General features: G+C 44.3%; 1 protein-coding gene across 1 annotated transcript; it reads left to right on the top strand.

Moving 5' to 3' along the window:
* Nucleotides 1-7021: 7021 nt before the first annotated feature.
* Nucleotides 7022-8368, top strand: LOC144278298 (interleukin-20-like). Its single transcript, XM_077839568.1, has 4 exons — nucleotides 7022-7055; nucleotides 7496-7641; nucleotides 8110-8184; nucleotides 8291-8368. Exons 1-4 carry the CDS (start codon nucleotides 7022-7024, stop codon nucleotides 8366-8368), a joined length of 333 nt encoding a protein of 110 aa, XP_077695694.1.
* Nucleotides 8369-19400: the final 11032 nt, after the last annotated feature.

The raw sequence follows: 19400 nt of genomic DNA, 5'->3' as shown, positions 1-19400 counted from the left end.
GATTCCTTGCTTGATTCAGCTCCATGGCCCTTGCTCCCTCCCCAGATCCCTCTCTGTCACTACTGAGATCTTTATTATCTTTCACATAAGGCAGAAGGAAACAGTCTCAAGTTAGGCAGATCCCAAAGAGCTTAAGGGGGCTTTTATAGGAGGAACCAAATCCTTAATCACCCCCTGGAAATTAGTAGTCAGTGAGTTAGATATTGTCCTGCCTTGTACAGTGTGTTATTTCAGCTTTAATTGCATGACATCTCCCAAGTGAAAGGTCTTTTTCTGAGACGTTTAAAGCTCTGAGTTCTTTAGATTACAGTATAGGGATCAATTGTGCACTGACCCTTGGGGAACAGCCTGGGTGAGCTAACTGGCTTGTCAGCTTCTAACTCCTTTGATTCTGTGAATTTCTGCTCCTTCAAAGACATTTGTTCTGTACTGATTGCCCAGCAAGCTCTATGTGAGTCACTGTGTTTCCACATCATGGAATGTTCAATTTGATGACCAAATGGATATTTCCAGGTCTATAACTGTCCTGTGCATCTTGCATCATGGACCTAAGTCAGATATTCAAATGGCTTACAATAAAGTGATGAACAATTAGATTTCCATAGCAGTTAATAAATTGTCCGATGTAAGGCCACACTCAGAACTGCTTACTCAGCTTTCACTCAGTCCTTACTCAGGCAAAACACTTGCAAAATTTAAGGATTGAGTCAAACTTGAGTAAGGCGCTCAAGATTTGGTTCCCAATGAATACAGTGAAAGCTGTATTTAGGCTCAATTCCCACGGGACAGCACTCTTTAAAAAGATTGAAAGACACATCACGGACCATGAAATCTGATTTCCCCTGTGAAATCCGGTCTTATTTGTACTTTTTACCCTATACTACATAGATTTCACAGGGGAGACCAGCGTTTCTCAAACTGGGGGTCCCGACCCAAAAGGGGTTTGTGGCGGTGGGTTGCAAGGTTCTTGTAGGGGGGTCAGATATTTGCCACCCTTACTTCTGCGCTGCTGCCTTCAGAGCTGAGTGGCAAGAGAGCGGTGGCTGCTGGCCAGGAGCCTCGCTGTGAAGGCAGCAGTGCAGAAGTAAGGGTGGCAATACCGAGACCCCCCACCCCCGTTACAATAACCTGGTGAACCTCCCACAGCCTCCTTTTGGGTCAGGACCCCTGCAGTTACACCACCCTAAAATTTCAGATTTAAATAACTGAAATCATGAAATTTACGATTTTTAAAATCCTATGACCATGAAATTGACCAAAATGGACTGTGAATTTGGTAGGGCCCTAAATCTAAAGATGGCTCTCTCCTAAAGACAGCCATTATTTGCCACTGGGTGGTTGTTTAATGCAGATGTCACCAAATTAATCTCTGCATTGATGTTGCTGGATTGGGAGCTTTTTGAAGAAGTGGGTGGATTTTCCCTTGGCTGATGTGACCAGAACTCTAATTCTGATTCTAGTTAAAAAAATAAAAAAAAAAAAACGACCCAGGAATAATGACACATATGTGGGTAACTTTGGGTTGTGCAGAGCGGGCTGGCTTGCCCAAAAATCGGTCCACTTATTCTGGTGTGTAAATGGGAGCTGAGTTCTTCTGAAAATTCTGGCCTCACTGCGGATCTGGAAATTTCACCTCGCTGGGTGATAACGAAATGCAAATGGATCCTAGGGGTATGTCCATGCTGGAGCTGGAGCGGTCGTTTCCAGCTTGAGTAGAGGTACCCGTGCTGGCTCTGAGTGAGCTAGTGCACTAAAAATAGCAGGGTAGCTGTGGCTGCACAGGTGGTGGGATGGGTTAGCCGTCCTGAGCACAATCCAGTCCGAGACCCTACGTACATACCTCGGGGACAGCTCGTCCCTCCCGTCACCTGTGCAGCTGCAGCCACACAAGTGAGCCGTAGCTCGTGAAAGCTTACGGTCAAATAAATTGGTTAGTCTCTAAGGTGCCACAAAGTCCTCCTGTTCTTTTTACTCCTATTTTTAGCACACAAGCTTGATCAGAACTAGTGCAGCTCTAGGTACCCTGGTTGGAAATGATGCCTCCATCTTCAGTGTCAACATACCCTGAGTGAGGCAAGGAAGCTGCTGTCAGGCATCCCGTTATCTGTCCATTTGGCCTGCAAATCTGAGGGCAAGGGATCCCTTATAGCAGTGAGTGAAGCCCCCCGTGCATGCCATGACCACCGTGACCTACACAGCAAAATGAACAGTTGCTGGGAGCAGCAATCTCGCCACAACACCAGAAGCTCCAGCCTTCAGCAGTTTCAGCTCTGCTTCAGATCTCTGCTGTGAAGCTCCATCCCACACACAAACTCCTTGTCCCCTAAAGGAGTCCAGGGGAAGCCTTTTTCCAGAAAGCCCCTGGCAGCACTATTCCTCCAAGACAGGAGGAAGCCAGAGGAAGGGGAAAGAGATGGGTGCTGTCAGCCCCCGGTCTCCATCAGATCCTGTACAATCTGCAGGTTAATTGATGTAACACTTGTGCAAAGCCCTGCCTCTCCCCCACAAAGGAAACTCCAAAACTCTCCACTCCCATGTGCAGGAATAACACCCGTGGGAGAGAAACTTGGCCCCTTTTATTAGCCAATTAAGTAATAAAATTAGGAAGGGAAATCAAGTAATGAGAAAAGTGGGAAGAATCCCAAAAGTTGATCCAGAGGTGTTTCCTCCCTACTCCCGCATAAAAATGATCAGTACTCACCAGGTGAGACAGCACATCAAGAAGGAAGCGAATACGTATCATAGAATAAGGTAAGGCACCAATATATTTGTATATCTATGCAGCCAAACCATCGGTTGTACCTGTCTACAATTAATATATTTATATTCACACACTCTGCATAGGTATATGTATATATCCATGTTTATATACATACACATGCCTAGATATCTATCAGATTTTGTTCATAAACAAGCTAATTTTCAGTGGTATCAAAACTATAGTTAAGGTATCAGAACTATTTTTGTGATAACCCCCAATACTTTCAGTTGCTCCTAATTTTCGGAGGGAAAAAAATCTCTTCTGGATGCAACTATCCATTCTTGGTTTCAGCACGACTATCAGTCTGGGGAAATTTTTCTGGCAATTGCCTCCAATCCAGCTGCTTTTTAGTTCAAAACAGTTTGGAATATGTAATTAGAGCTACGTGCATTTTTCCATGAAAAATTTTGTTTGAGAAGACATTTTTTTGTTTCATTCCAAATAAATTATGGATTTTTTCAATTTTTGGACTGAACAAATCAAAAGGAAAGTTTTTGTTTTGGTAAATTTCAAATCAAAATTTGTTTTAATTCAGTTTTGGTTTTCCTTCTCTCCCCTCTCAGGGGAAAAAGAAAGAAATGGGGGGAAAACAGAAGAAAAGGAAGGAAACACAAATGAACAAATAAAACAAAACCAAACCCCAAGAACTGCAACCAAACAAACATTTTCTACTTTGAAATAAATGAAATGAACATTTTAATTTACTTTCATTTAATCAAAGTATTTTTAAAAATTATAGGAAATTTTTTTTTCCACAAAAATGGGCATTGCCTTTGAAAAGCCATTTTTCACTGAAAAAAAATGATTGTTTTAAACATTTTTAACCAGCTCTCTAGATAATACAGTGTGTGTGTATGTATGTGTGTATATAAAGCATATATATATACACACACACACACACACACACACACATATATAATAGCATTTATAAGTATTCACATCTGTGCTATATGTAATATACTATATATATTATGCATATATATGCACTCATGATGTATGATAAATATGTAACTCGTATCTATCTAATATACACTTGTATTTCCTTTCCTGTCCACCAAATATACTTTTTTCACATAAGTATTGAAAAATGTGAAAACTGGAAGTGTTCATGTGAACATGCCTTCAGAAGGACTAGTGGCTTGCCTAATTGTTTTTAGGGGGTAGATTTTAAAATTAAAAACCACTCCTAAGTATGCTCCTGTTCAGATATTATGCTGAAGGGGGATCAGGGCTGCAATCCTGTCCCATAGATGCCCAGGGGAGTTTTGCTGTTGACTTGGGGGGTGAGGGGGGCAGGAGTTCACCCTAGTACAAAACCCTAAGAGTTGGAGAGTGTATTTTTTAAATTGTGTAGATGAAGGATAATGAAGAAATATTTTCTCCCCATTGATCAGCTATCCAGCCAGTCAGAGCTTTCTAATTCTGCAGCAGTATGAAGATCTCCTGCCTTTTCTTCTGCCTCCTTTCTACGTGTTGGTTGTATCTGACACCAACAACTGGGAACAAAATCTTGCAATTTGGACCTTGCACAATTTCAATGAATGTTAACGAAATTAGAGCCAGCTTCCGAGCGATCAAAGCAACCATTGTAAGTACTGCCCCGTGCGCTGTAGCTGTAGAAAGGCCTGTACCGTCATGGTTTGACCAACCAATATCTCTTTAAAGTCAGTTATCTGTGGACTGGGGGGCTCAGGAGATTGCGATATGGAGGTTTAGTAGTGACCCAGGGCCAGATTCTTCCTTGTTCCACACCTTGTGCAGTCATTTACCTCACTGTGTGAGTGCAAAGTGGGTGTCTAATGCTTCCGTTCAGCTGTGTGAGCACTTTACATCCACTTTACACTGGTGTAAATGCCAACACGAGGTGCAAGGGAATGGAGAATCAGGCCCCCAAAGCTGTCCCCATCTGATATCTCTTAAATGACCTATTTGTGAAATGAGTTTTGGTGGTTCTCAGTTCCGTTCCTTTTGAGCTTAAAAAACAAAAGCAGCCACACAACACAAAGTGACCAAGCACAGAACGAGCCTGGGAGGCTGATCTCTTCCTCTCCCGACGGTCCCTCCAAGTCAGGGACAGATGTGTTGATGAGGCAGTTAGGGGGAAGCCTGCATGCTGAACCTGTTTTTCAAGCAGATTTCACTCTCCAGAGATCATCAGTCTGGGAGCTTTCACCAACATGTAATTCACTTTCAGTTTTTAAGAAGAAAAGCTCTTTTTATACGCTGTATGCATTAGCTGTCTAAACATCCTGGTGACTGATATGCATTAACATCATTGTATTTTTCTCTTTCTGTTTAGCAAGCCAAAGATGCCATCCGAACCATAAGCATTTTGTCATACCCGTACTCTCTGCACAATTTCAATGTAGGTATCATTATTGCCTCTCTGTACAACTTTTCTTTGATGAATTGATCCTTTACAGATACTTTTAAGTGGGCAGTTACTCAAGGCTGACTGTAAAATTCCACAAAGGTGTGAATTAGCGCTGACTGAAAGGTTCCAATGGAACAGCTTTCCATCAGAAAACAGCGTTCTGTCAACTCAGACATTTTCCCATGGGAATGTGTAGATTTCAACAAAATTTTATTTAGAAAAAGAAAAATCAAAACAAAGTGACCTTTTTGGAACAGAATTGTTTGATTTTTGTTTGTTTGTTTCAGAACATATTTTTATTTCAAAATTTATGTTATTTTACGTTCTAAAATATTTTAAAACAGAAAAGCTGAAATTGAAATGAAACATTTTGATTTTATCCAAGCGAAACATTTTGATTGACCTGAAACAGTTTTTTTAATTTTGTTTCACAAGAAATTTAGACATTGAACATTTTGTTCTCAGAATGAAAACAAATTTCAAAACTGCAGAATTTGCCTTGAAGCAGAAATTCTGGTTCCCACGCAGCTGTAGTATAATACATATACATAGCGAAGTGGACTAATATGGGCTGATTACATGAATTGAAATAGATGACTCCCTGCTTCTGTAGCCAGATCTTTTGAAAACAAGATTTCATGTTGATAGTATTTGATAATGAACAGGGGACAAAACCATTTTGCTCCGTATGTTACTGTAGTTGTATCCCTTTGGGTGTGATTCTCTTCAGCTCCCACAAGGGAAGGAGCCTCAGGCTAGATCAGCCTTTGGGATGGGAGACTACTCAGGAACTCAGAGGTGCTTCAGGAAGGTGTTGGTGCTGATAATTTAGTAGGTGGCCTCAGGCGTGTTAGAAGGTGGTGTACAGCTGGAGGTATCATCTTTTGGAAGAGACATGTAGCCAAGTTCTTGGCTGCTTGTTGATATTAACATCCTGTAGAACTTTTCCTAATCGGTATGGATGAAAATCCTGGTAACTTTCCAGCTTGAGTAATAACCTTCTTCACACCTACATTTCCTTACCAATTTCAGTCGTACTCTTCATGTGTATTCGTCACTTGCTGGGAGATTTTAAAGTTTATGTGTTTCCCAAGCTCCAGGCACATTGCAGCAATGAAGGGATGTATTTTCAAAAGTCCTCAGCACCCAACAACTCTTATTGTTCCCTTTTGAAAGTCAGGCAACTTGTTTAGGTGCCTTGATGGGTCCTTGTCACGGTGGCTATGTCCCCACCACACCATCCCCCATGAATGAGGTCAGTCCAGTTCCCCTGTGCCAGGACAGGTGATTTCATTGGCCAATTAGGAGGGCAAGGCAGCACCTGGGGGCTATAAAAGACTCGGGCAAACCAGAGACAGGGAGACCCAATAAGTAGGAGAGACCTGCTGAATCAGAGCTGCCTGAGTGGGAGTCAGGGGGCAGGTGAGGTCTGCCACAGACACTGTATGCTTAGGAGCTGGGAGAAAGCGGAAGGCAGGAAACAGCAAGAGGCGTTTGCAGATTGGTGTCCCTAAGCCAGAAAGGCAGGACTGGAGAAGGCTGAAGGCAGGAGGAGCAGCAGAGGGAGTTACCTGCTGACTCTGAACCACAGCCAAGGAAAGAAGGCAGGGGAGCAGTGGAGGAACTTACCCGCTGATGTCTCCAGGATCAGAGAGCTGGGCCCAGAAGAGCCATGAAGGGGCCAAGGGGAGTGAGGGATGTTCCCCTGGTAAAGACAATCTCCCAGCAGAGAGGCTGTGGGGGCTCCCACTGGGAAGAGTAGAAGTAACACTCCAGTAGGAAGGGTTGGGGTGGCTGTCCTGGTACAAGGACAGAGGAGGACTTCTGGAGAGTCTGGGCATGGTCAAAGGTGCTGGCGTGTGATATGTGGGGCATCATGAGACAAGATGTCGGGTGATCTTAATGACTGTTGGCACTGGGGTGAGAAATGAACTACATGTGTTTGGGACTTGTGTTTGGGACGGTTTTCCCAATGTCTCATTATAAACCAGCCCCAAGGAGGGTACATTTGTGTCAAGAAAGCTTGCATAGAGTTACTGGGGACGCTGAATGGAGAAACTGAGGCAGACATGACTGACATGCCGTGGCCTGCCACAGGAGAGCCGCTCCCGGCAGGGGATACCCTAGGACAGTCCTCTTGGGAGCTGAGTTCTTTTGAAAATCTATCCCAAATCTATTGTAAACATTGTAGCAAAATGTATCAAACAGAATTTTTAAAAAAATTATCCATTCAACTGCCATGTTTAGCACCAAAGATGGCTGCATTTTAGTGATGGGTGAAGTGCTTGCTGATTATAATTTTTTATAGCACTGTGTAAAGCATTTAAAAAGAAAAGATACTATTTTTCTTAAGTCTGCAGATAGATGTTGCATCATCCATCACCTTTTAAGATTCTATGTGGACAAGGTCTTCAAACACTGTGAGACTGAGGATTCTCATGTCAACCGGAAAATCAGCAGCATAGCCAATTCTTTCCTCAGCATCAAGAAGAAATTCAGACAATGTGTATGTCAGGTTTCAATAAATCCCAGTTATCTCTAAAATGTATGTTAAATCCGTGAACATGAGGGATATGAACAAACTTGGCATAGATTTAAATAAATCAGCCAGAACATTTCCTGAGGTTCCAAAAAATTGGCTTAAAAGAGAGTTAGGGGCTTCAACAAAGAACAGAAGCATCAAAACCCCATGAAAAGAATTGTTCACATGTTCTGATCACTGGGAATCTTTGAGATTTACCCTTGCACCACATAGCTCCTACTTGAATCTGCAAAATAGTATTTAATTGGGATCTTGAACTTGCGCTAGTTACGGGAGTGAATTTCATCTGTAGATGAGGCAGTCTGATTTAAGGGAATGCTGTATTTTGCACAGTTTAGCAAGAGCTAGCCTCTGAAAGAGTCTCCATATTAATCAGAAAGCCACAGCTTGTTAAAGGAGAAAAGCCTCATGGATTCTCTCTCATTTTTCTAGAATGAACAAAATGCATGCAATTGTGGAGAGGAAGCAATAGAGAAATATAAACAAATTCTCACCAATTATGGACAGGTAAATTAATCAGACTTTATTTGCTAATGCAAAGACTTGGATTCCTTTTTGCTCATTTCATATTGCCGTAATTATTTACAGAATATTTCTTTCAATCTGCTTCCAGCTGAACATTGCTTCTGCAGCAATGAAATCCCTTGGGGAGCTGGATATTCTCCTAGACTGGATGGAGAAGGCTCATTAGAGAACAGAATACAATAACCAACATGCGACTTTTAAAGGTGCTTTAAAGTTGTGCAGCTGCCATGGTGATGAGTGTGCAATAAGGTCTTAATCCAGCTTTCTTTGGGGGTCTTCCCATTGACCTGAATTGGCAACGTAAATGTTTAGACATTGTCTTGCGTAAAGAAGCAATTATTTCAAGCTCACGTGTGGTTTTTCAAATCACAGCACTTATATTCCTGATTAGCCTTGAAAGACTTTCTCTGCTATTAAGGGTAGTTTTTAATTATTCCTTTTAGTTGTGGTTAGATGAGTCTCTTGAGCAATTTAATGAAATTATTGTTTAGATTGTGTGCTCTTTGGGACAGGGACTGTATCTTCTTCTGTGTTTGGAAAGTACAGAGTACACCTTGGGAGCTACTTCAGTCTAGATATTAGTAAAGAATGATGCTTACAACCCTCGGGCTCAATCTTACAAGACCCTTGCAGGTAGTGAACTCCCATTGATGCTAACAAGAGTACAGCCTGGGGAAGGCTTGCAGGATTGGTCCCTGTAGAGGGTTGTGCTCACCACCGTGGTGCCTCTTGCCGGTTGTTCTAGGAATTAGCTCTGTCCAGCAGCAGGGCGCCCCCCTCTGGTGGTGTCTCACTCTCCATTACTGCTGTCTGTGGGGACCCATGTCACTCCCGGACCTTGGCGTCCTCTTCAGGGCACGACTCTCTGGCTGTGCCCCAACTCCATTGTCTCCCCCCTTCCGGGAGAACTGGCAGTCATTTACCCAGCCCCTCGCTCAGGGGCAAACTGCAGTCCTTTGGCTGGCTACTTACTTCGGCAGTCAGTGGGGGGAAAGGCCCACCCACTACTTTGGGCCCCGACCCAGGGACCCTATAGCTGGCAGCCACTCACTGCTTCTCCTTCCCCTCTGCCGCTATCTACTTTCCCTGGGCCACTTCCCTGTAGCTCCAGCACCTACTTGGCCCCTGTATCAAGGCCTCACTCTGGGAGCCAGCCAGGCTGGAGCTCTGCTTGCTCCCCTGACCCTGCCCAGCACTGCTCTGTCCCAGGTACTTCTCTCTGTAGGCAGCCAGTCCTTCTCCCTCAAGCTCTGAGGGAGACTGAGCTCCTCTCTGCCCTGCAGCCCTTCTTATAGGGCACAGCCTGGCCCTGATTGGCTGCTTCTAAGCCTTCCTCTGATTGGCTGGGTTCTGCGCTGCCACTCCAAGGTCTGCTATTAACCCTTTGCCAGCCAGTGAGGGGCAGCTGCCCCATCATAGTCCCCTAATTTTTCTTTTTAAACCACAAAATAATTACTATTGTCTCTTGAAATAATGCTTAGCGTCATTGTGTTTCTCTACATCTGAAACCATTTTCTATGTAAGATAATTTATTCCCAAACAGAAAAAGAACTGAGTTCTTCCTATATGTATTATGTTATCTGCAAGACACTCAATAAGTATATATTGTATTGATCAGTTGCACTCCATCTTAAATAAACACTATTCGAAATGATGCTCATTCTGTCTGCTCCGTGTTTATGAAACTTCCCAACAATTACATATCTGATTCTTGTTTGTGACTTAATTGATATGTGTTCTTTGATGATACACATTCACTATTGCCACACATTCAAAATCCCTGAGTCAGTCTGTGATGGGGTGCCCACCCCACAAAAGACAGGAAAGGGTTAAGATGGCCAAGTAGAGCCAGGGAGCGGGGAATTGATTGACAGCAGGCTCAGCTGGGCGGGAACAGAAGTGGCCTATAAAGCCAGGAAGCTAGCAGCAGACAGGGACAGCAGTCGCTCCCTGGGAGGAGGGTTTGGAGCTGGTACTCCCAGAGAAATGCGGGGAACCAGGAATGGTTGGAAACAGTCCACGGATGGAGAAATGAGGGCTCGGAGTGTAAAGCCCAGAACTGCTGGGTTGACAGTCCCTGGACTGGAACCTGGAGTAGAGGGGAGGCCTGGTTTCCTCTACCAGCCACTGAAGGAGTGGCACCTGGGGCAGTGAATGGGAAGGACGCCTAGGACAGCTGAAGGGAAGACTTTGATATACCCCAGAAGGGGGGAACACCGAGTGACCTGGCTGGAGGGCTCAGTCATGAAGAGGATGCTGTGGTTCCTGCGGTGAGAAAGGGGCTGCAGACCAGAGAGAGTGACGGAGTGACAGTGTGCGACCGTGAGAATGGGCGTCGACCTGACGAGCTAATCCCCAGAGTCACCAGGAGGAGGCGCCATCCTAGCAGTGAGTGGAGCACCCAGTCACACAGTCCCAATGAGACTGTTTTTAAAACCATGACACTTTGAAAAATAATGAAGGCTGGATTCTTATTTGCCTTCTGGACTTTGAGCCTTTAGGTCTCACGTTTTCAAGCTTTTGACTCTAATCATAAGGGCTAGAAACTTTTTTTCTTTGTTTACATGAAAGCTGAGATTCTCACATAATTATGACTTTAGTAGCTGGAATTACAAAATCAACTGCAAACATCATGAGACTTATTATGAAGTCACAAGAGTTAGCAACAGTGCATTGCAGATGGCCCTGTGCATTGCAGATGGCCCTGTGCATTGCAGATGGCCCTGTGCATTGCAGATGGCTTGTTTCTATGTCAACTGCAGCTGTGAAGGGAACAACACACAAGAGGTAAAATTCAGCTGGTGCAGAGCAGGCACTCAGGCATTGCTGTCCTTGAGTCCCACAGAAGTGCTCAGAGTAGAATTTAGGTGAGACTTAAGTGGTGCATAGATGTTTTGTTGTTGTTACGCTGGGGCTTTGCCGGGGGAAAAATTTCACCCACTGCAATTTACAGTATATGCAATCAGTATGTTTTCACATGGATTATTCATTGAGTTGCAGTGGGGGAATTTGTTCCTGAGGGATGCATACCTGGAGGATGGCATGGTCCACTGCAGCCTTATACAACGGCCATGAAATGTTACCCGCCCTGAGAGAAAAACCAGCTCATAATCCTTTACTGTAATGCTCATTGCAATGAAAAAGTGAATATTTCACTCATCCTTATTAGTCCCTAGTAGGGCAGTCGGTACAGTGGTCTGATGACAGGTGGGTTATAAAGGTGACCAAAATGGCTAACTATTGATGTCTGTCCTGTGCAGAAGGTATTTATTACACGTGTAGATGAGCCAGATTCATTCCAATCACACAAAGCCTGAGTATCTGGGGGTCTATGCAGGTGGAGTGAAGGGAGGTTGTGGAGATGGAACACACCCTGTGCCAACCTAGGTCCAGGGTACCAGGCTGCTATGCAGTTCCCTTCAGCTGTTGTTCCCGCCATGGGCTGGAATAGTGGCCAGGGCTTGTTGGTGCCAGTTGCGTATGATACCAGTGTCACTGGTACAAGAGAAGAAATAAGCGATTCCAAGGAATGTAAGGGCATTTAGGTGCATGCCACAGGTGCTGCAATCTGGAAACCCAAAGGCGAGATTGATGAGATGTCTGGAATGTTTAGCTTCGGCTTGCTGCTGTTGATTTGTAGTCTATGGTGGCCACTGTATCTCAATGTGGGTTTTTTTGCCTTCTAAGGGGAATGGGGAAGCAAGTCACTTTAGCATCCAATGGGCAGGACTGGGAAGATGGGCACTCTCAGGAAACATTTTGCTGGGTATTTCTTAAGGTGCTTCATATCCTGATGCAAAATATATGAACCTTTCCAAGATATTGAATGTAAGCCAAGTGAGGAAATGTATGGTCAAAGGCAAAGCAGAAATCCCTGAGGGAGTCAGTTTACTTTTCTGAAGTCCAGGGTCTGCATTCTGCTGCTCTCCTTTCTTCCCTGTGTCAGGATCCTGAACTCGACCATCTCATGGTCACTGCCTCCCAGGTTCCCATCCACTTTTGCTTCCCCTACTAATTCTTCCCGGTTTGTGAGCAGCAGGTCAAGAAGAGCTCTGCCCCTAGTTGGTTCCTCCAGCACTTGCACCAGGAAATTATCCCCTACACTTTCCAAAAACTTCCTGAATTGTCTGTGCACCACTGTATTGCTCTCCCAGCAGATATCAGGGTAATTGAAGTCTCCCATGAGAACCAGGGCCTGCAATCTAGTAACTTCCATGAGTTGCCGGAGGAAAGCCTCGTCCACCTCATCCCCCTGGTCCGGTGGGCTATAGCAGACTCCCACCATGACATCACCCTTGTTGCTCACACTTCTAAACTTAATCCAGAGACTCTCAGGTTTTTCTGCAGTTTCATTCTTGAGCTCTGAGCAGTCATACTGCTCCCTTACATACAATGCAACTCCCCCACCTTTTCTGCCCTGCCTGTCCTTCTGGAAAAGTTTATATCCAGCCATGACAGTACTCCAGTCCTGCGAGTTATCCCACCAAGTCTCTGTTATTCCAGTCACATCATAGGTCTACTCATGTGAGTAAGGACTACTTGTATGAGTGAGGGTCTAGGACTAGATCCCTGGACTCTTCAGGGCAGGAAGTTAAGTAAGGCACAGTTTGCTGAGGGTAAAACTCATATGTGTGCAGAAGGTCAGCATAAGACCAATGCACCATTGAAGACCCTGTGTAGCGGGGTGAATTCCATCTGTATATTTGGGTGCTGTGTAGACAGATGGCTACATAATACATGACTCCTTGGTTTTAACAAGGATTTTTGTCCTGTGTACTGAGATGATTTTCTTATTAGCCTATGGACAGGTGGTGTTTCCTTTGTCACTTTTTAAGATTTTATCTGGTTACCATTTTCAGCTGCTGCAAGACATCCAGTCCCCTCGTCAGCCGGAAAGTCAGCAGCAGCATAGCCAACTCCTTTCTCAGCATCAAGAAGGACCTGAGGCTCTGTGTAAATCAGAGGGAATGGGCCAGATTCTGCTCACAGTAAAGCCACTGAAGTGAATAGAATCACTCTGGATTTACATTGAGGTAGAAAATCTGGCCAATAATATATAGAACAAGTTCTAATTTTGGGCCAGATTCCGCCCTCATTACTTGCACTGAGTAGCTCCTTATTCTGGGAGGAATCCCATGGGATTACTTGAGAAGTAAGGTACTACTCAGTGTGAGTAAGGGTAGCAGAACTTGGCCCTATGTCTACAGTGAGGTATTGTTCATGCCTGCATGTCTGTCATTAATTACCTTGCCTTTATCCCTGTCCAGCATGAAGTCAGCATGTTCCACTGTGGAGAGGATGTGAAGCACAAATATGGACAAATCCTGAGCCAGTATGAAAAGGTAAATCACTGTTTGCTTTCTGACGTAGCTACTGCATGTGCAGAGAGTTTCTCATGCTGGAAGTAGGAGTCTGGCTTTATTATATGACAGCTGAAATGCTGCTGACTTGAGATGCTATCTTTCCTCTCCGGATCACCTCTGATGGAAAGTGCCCTGTGAGACTCTTGCTCTGCGGCTGCTGTAATGATTCTGTGTTATGTAAAAGGCCATTCGTCCTCCGAGCTGTCAATGCGTTGCGTTCCTCTAGGTGGCACCCACAGACTCTGCAGAGCAGTGCGTGTTGTCTGGGGTTCTCTGCTCAGCGTCACCTCCTGGATGCCTTGTTCTGATCCTAGGACCTTCACTCTCAACCTTGTTTGTTCATTGTTGGTTCCCCAGGCTTGGCTGATTTCTGGGTTCTGTGGCCTCACCCTCACTGGGTAGGGAAGACCTATGTTGCTTTGGTGGAGCTCTGCCTACCAAAGCCAGTCATCAAATAGGCTGGCACCTTTCACCAGCACTAAGATTAACTTTAAAATCAAAAAAGAGAAGAAAATGAAACAAGCAGCTGAAGTTCAGTGTGAGGATGGGAAAGGGCGGGAGGGCGTGGCTGAGCGCGTGCACGAGAGCGCGTGTGTGTGAGCTATTTTCATCGTTTGTCAGAGCAGCAACTGAATATTTATTGCTCTCTTGGTTGCAGACATTGGTTCTGGGGCCTTGTTGGGAAACCAAACGGCCCTTTAAAAATGAGCCTCTGTTGTTATAACTGAATTAGCTGTTCAGCGAGCAATACTCTCCCTTCCCTTTCAGATGGACGTTAAGTCTGCAGGTCTGAAGGCTCTTGGGGAGCTGGATATCTTATTGGACCGGACGGACAAGGCTGATTAGATGGAAATCTAGACCTGCCATCCTGCAAGGCCCCATCTTGCCACCTTAGAAAAACTCCCATTGAATACAGATAAGTAAGACATAGGATTGGGTCCTAAATCAGGCTCTCTAAATAGTTCTTTTAGGGCCTGAATTCCTGCTTCCATTGAAGTCAATGGGAGAGTAACTGTGGACCTCAGTAGGAACAGGATCAGGCCTTTCATTGGCAGAGCTGAGGGTGCCCAGCACCTCACAGGAGGAGGCACTCAGCACCCTGCATGATCACACCCAGAACCTCTGTGGCTCCAGTCCAACAAACACAGCTGTGTAACTTGAAGCATGTGAATAGTCCCAGTGAAGTTCTCTGTAATGTTTTGTGACAGAGAAATATTTTCTACAATGCAGATTTTTTTCAGTTTTTATTATTTATTAATAATTTATTTATTTGTATTAATTGTATTTATTGATCCTCCAGCTTAGTATTGTTCTGGGCTAAATTTATGTACAATGTACCTTTAACGTATTGTTAAAGCCAGCAAGCACGGGTGTGCTCCCTATTTGTGGGGCATCGGACAAGTGTGCGTTCATGGAATCATAGAATATCAGGGTCGGAAGGGATCTCAGGAGGTCATCTAGTCCAACCCCCTGCTCAAAGCAGGACCAATCCCCAATTTTTGGCCCAGATTCCTAAATGGCCCCCTCAAGGATTGAACTCACAACTCTGGGTTTAGCAGGCCAATGCTCAAACCACTGAGCTATCTATTGTACGAACCCCTCCCACTTTTCTGAAATAAAAAGTACTGGAATGATGGTATTGTACCTAGCCTGTATGTGAAAATGTCCCTTAGCCAAACCCCAAACAATAATACAGCTGATTAATAACAGCCTGTGATTATACAGAACCATCCATTCAAAGAGGTCAAAGCACGTTACAAACATTAATTAATTAAGCATCCCAAGAGCCCTGTTCTGGCAAGGTAAGATTATCCCCTATTTATAGGTGCGGAAATAGAGGCAGAGGCGTGAAGTGACTGTCTAAAGTCAAACAAGAAGGTTCTGGCAGTGCTGGAAACAGAACCCAGGTGTCCTAACTTTCGTCCATTGTTTTACATGTAAACTCATCCATTCATGTCCACCAAATGTCTCTACTCATGTCCTTATCTGACCAGTCAAAAAGTGGCTGCTGTCACCTGCAGCTTAAAGAAAGAGCCTTGACATCCCTCATCTGGGTAGGCATTCATACCACTTTCATCACCATGCCTTCCTTCAGTAATGCATTCATAAATGAGTCAAGGTGAACCCAGTTTCATTTATTTAGGGCATCCATGAGAGCATGCTTCCTATGCAGTCCACAGGCATTTTGTGGTTTCAGGCCTGTGGTAAGTGTGTGTAACAGATTAGCACGGGCATTTTGCCTGAGCATGTAAGTCATGTAATTTATGTTCCTGGTACCAGTGTGGTCTGAATGTTTAGGATGTTTAAATTACCCCTGCTGAAGTTGTCCCATGCTGGAAAGTTCAGCACAGGGGTGGGAGCAGCATCCAGGATCTGGGTTTGGCCCATTTAGTTCTGCAGAGGAAAAGCTCCACTTCAAAAACCGTCGAGAGTAAGACATGCCTCTTACACCTGCTTTTCCTGGGACAGGAAGAGAATGATCTTTCCTTGCCTCTCAGTTTTCAGAGACTGCTGGCATGGCACAGCGACAAGGATGGTTCCAGCAGCTAAATGGACAGTCATCCATCAGATCCACTTCAGCATTGCACATACCCTCATGAGACAGAGACTTGCATTTTGCAGTGTCTCCTTTTCTCTGGGTAACTGGCCGGTGTACTCAAATCGTCACCAAGCCCCGGGGGAGGGAATCTGAGAGAAAGGACACATTATTTTTATCCACATAAGAGGACAGTCCTAGACATTTGTATAACTGAGTGAGTTTATTTGTTTCTATTCAGTGTGGCCAACTCCTGTGATTTTATTGTGATTCTCATGATTTTATACTGATTATCACTTTTTTTTAGTGTTTTTCTTAAAGCCCCAGCTGCTGGAATCATGCTATTGCATGAGAGTCTCAGCTTCAATTAATAAAGAAGAAAAAAGAGTTTCTTGCCTGAATAGAAGAAAAAAACCTGGAAAAATAAAGCAAGGGCAACCTAACAGCTGAAAAGTCAGAAGACAAATAAAAAGACCCCAATATTTATTTAAAAAAAACCCCTCATTTTTAAACTCTCACAATTTTGGGGGACTGGACTCAACGGGGATTTTTGAACATTTGGGGTTGGCAACACTATTTGTTAAGAGACCCTGCGCAACCAATCACAAGAGCACTTAGACAGGACTTTACCAATGAATACATCCCAGACACTGAAGCCTTTAGAAAGGGCTCAGTGCCCCCCATGGACTTCAAGGACTGCAGTCAGCACCATTAAGAACATTGTCAGTTCCTAGCGCTAAAGTGCTGAGGTTCATGTGAGCCTCCTTTTCACGCCCTGCCCCTCTCTTCCCACAATGCCTCACTCTTCATGGGCCGATAAAGTATCTTCCAAACCAGAGGACAACCCTAGTCACCAAAGTCTTCCCCACCTCCGCTGCTCCAGTGATTGGCCTGCTGCTGGCAAAGGCAATTTCTAGTGAGGCCTTAGAGGTGGTTTTCAGTGGCTCTTCCCTGCAGGAGCAGCGAGGAGGATAAGAAACCACTTGGGGAAGAGTCTGTTTTCCAGAGTTGTGTAATTCTATCCATGACATATGGAAATAACCTCCCCATGCCATTAAACAGACGTTGCTTAATGCTTGTGATTTCACCACTGTCAGCCCAATCCCAAGAGGGTCTAGCAAATACCTCATCCATCCTGTGTGCATCTAGTCTGCACTGCCTCTCCACGTACATGTTGGGTCCTTGTAGCAGGTGCTGTTAGATTTTTAACTGGAGCCAACTGAATCATTTGTCGCTAAGAAGGCTCTTTTTTTTCTGTTTTCAAACTGACTCTGATTTCTGAGGATGCCTTTGTTACCCGTAAGTGTTCGTGTGGACGCACTTCACGCTAACTGGGCTTTACTCTGATTCGTTTTAAAAAGGAAAAGCTTAAAGCAACGACATTTCGAGCCCGAGACCAAGTCCTTTTGGAAGCTCAGAAAGATTGAGCAGGGACTGTCTCTTTGTTCTGGGTTTGTACAGGACCCAGAGCTCCTGCGATATAAACAGCGCAAGATTTTAAGGTGGATAGAGAGATGATTAGAGCCATTAAAATCCTATTTGAAATGTCCTTATGTCTAAATCGGAAATGAAACACAACATGCAAGATATTTTTAATCATTTTAAGGAAGCCTGTGGTCAACATTTGCCTTGAAAACTCCCCATTCTCTTTTAGATTAAAATTTCCTGTAATTATTCTGGCTAAGTCAGCATTTCGATCCATCATATCGCACCCCCATTCCCACACTGTGGTATACAGACTCTATACAACCCAGCTGTTCACACATGGGATCCAGTCCAACAGGCCGTACTCACACAAAATAATTGACTTGTGTTGACTTCACTGGGACTATGTACTTGACTCAAAACTATACATATGAATAAGGGTTGCAGGATGGGCCCTTATCCTGTACTAGACATTGTTGGCGTTGTGGTAATTATCTCTGAAGTTAAAGTCAAAAGTTAAAAGAGAGGAGATAAAAACACTTAAAAATCATAAAATGCTGCCACCTAATGGCAATCCTGATGCTGCAATAATTCAGGCCGAAAATGTTAGTTGCGTGCAGACTGTAAGCGCAGAAGGGAACATGGGTCCAAACTTTGCTCCCCTTTCCGCCATTGTAACTCCATGGATTTTCAGCTTATCGCTGGTGTAATTGAAAGCAGGATCTGGCCCGTACACCCTGTTCTACAGAGCTTCAGGCTAGATTTGCAAAGGTATTTAGGCATTTAAAGGTACAGATAAGCACCTATTCGGATTTTCAAAAGCTCCTAGGTTGGTTGGGTGCTTAACACTGTGGGGACATCGAACAGCAGATATGATTTTTGCTGCTCACCAAAGACACTACAATGGTACACTATAAAGAGATGTTGCGTTGAAATCAATCGGAGTTAGGTACCTAAGCTCCTTAGGTGCTTTTGAAAATCCCAGTAGATGCCTATCTGGATATTTAGGTGCCTAAATACTTTTGAAAATCTGGCCCTTGCCCGACATAGCATTGGCTTTGTCTCACAGTAATTATGCATTTCTTTTAACTACAGGGTTTTGTTTGCAATATGTTGCAGGTCAGGAGGTTTACTTCTGATTCTTTTCCTTTTATCATGCAGCATAAAAGTGAACAGAAAAGTGTGTCATGGACCAGAGGATATCAGGTGAGAGCAGGTATGAGATTGTGGATTTGTACAACTAAGGGCAGATTTGCGAAACATTGGTCGGGGAAAGTGGTGGAAGAAGTTTGCATGGCTACTGCCTATGCTGGTTCCACCCTGAATATAAGCAGAAGACTTCACTCTCAGGAGCTAGTCATAGAATCAGAGAATATCAGGGTTGGAAGGGACCTCAGGAGGGTCTAGCCCAACCCCCTGCTCAAAGCAGGACCAATCCCCAACTAAATCATCCCAGCCAGGGTTTTGTCAAGCCTGACCTTAAAAATTTCTAAGGAAGGAGATTCCACCACCTCCCTAGGTAACGCATTCCAGTGTTTCACCACCCTCCTAGTGAAAAAGTTTTTCCTAATATCCAACCTAAACCTCCCCCACTGCAACTTGAGACCATTACTCCTTGTTCCGTCATCTGCTGCCACTGAGAACAGTCTAGATCCATCCTCTTTGGAACCCCCTTTCAGGCAATTGAAAGCAGCTGTCAAATCCCCCCTCATTCTTCTCTTCCGCAGACTAAACAATCCTAGTTCCCTCAGCCTCTCCTCATAAGTCATGTCCTTCAGCCCCCTAATCATTTTTGTTGCCCTCTGCTGGACTCTTTCCAATTTTTCAACATCCTTCTTGTAGCGTTGGGCCCAAAACTGGACACAGTACTCCAG

This window comes from Eretmochelys imbricata, chromosome 21, assembly GCF_965152235.1.
Source record: "Eretmochelys imbricata isolate rEreImb1 chromosome 21, rEreImb1.hap1, whole genome shotgun sequence".
In the NCBI taxonomy this organism is placed as follows: domain Eukaryota; kingdom Metazoa; phylum Chordata; order Testudines; family Cheloniidae; genus Eretmochelys; species Eretmochelys imbricata.
This window is presented reverse-complemented; position numbering and strand designations above follow the sequence as displayed.

Excerpts from the sequence above, each read along its gene's own strand:
- LOC144278298 (XM_077839568.1), top strand. The coding sequence starts at position 7,022 with ATGTCGGGTGATCTTAATGACTGTTGGCACTGGG. Across the intron at positions 7,056-7,495 it reads TAATGACTGTTGGCACTGGG|ATAGATGTTGCATCATCCAT; the intron begins GTGAGAAATGAA and ends TTAAGTCTGCAG. Across the intron at positions 7,642-8,109 it reads AGAAGAAATTCAGACAATGT|AATGAACAAAATGCATGCAA; the intron begins GTATGTCAGGTT and ends TCATTTTTCTAG.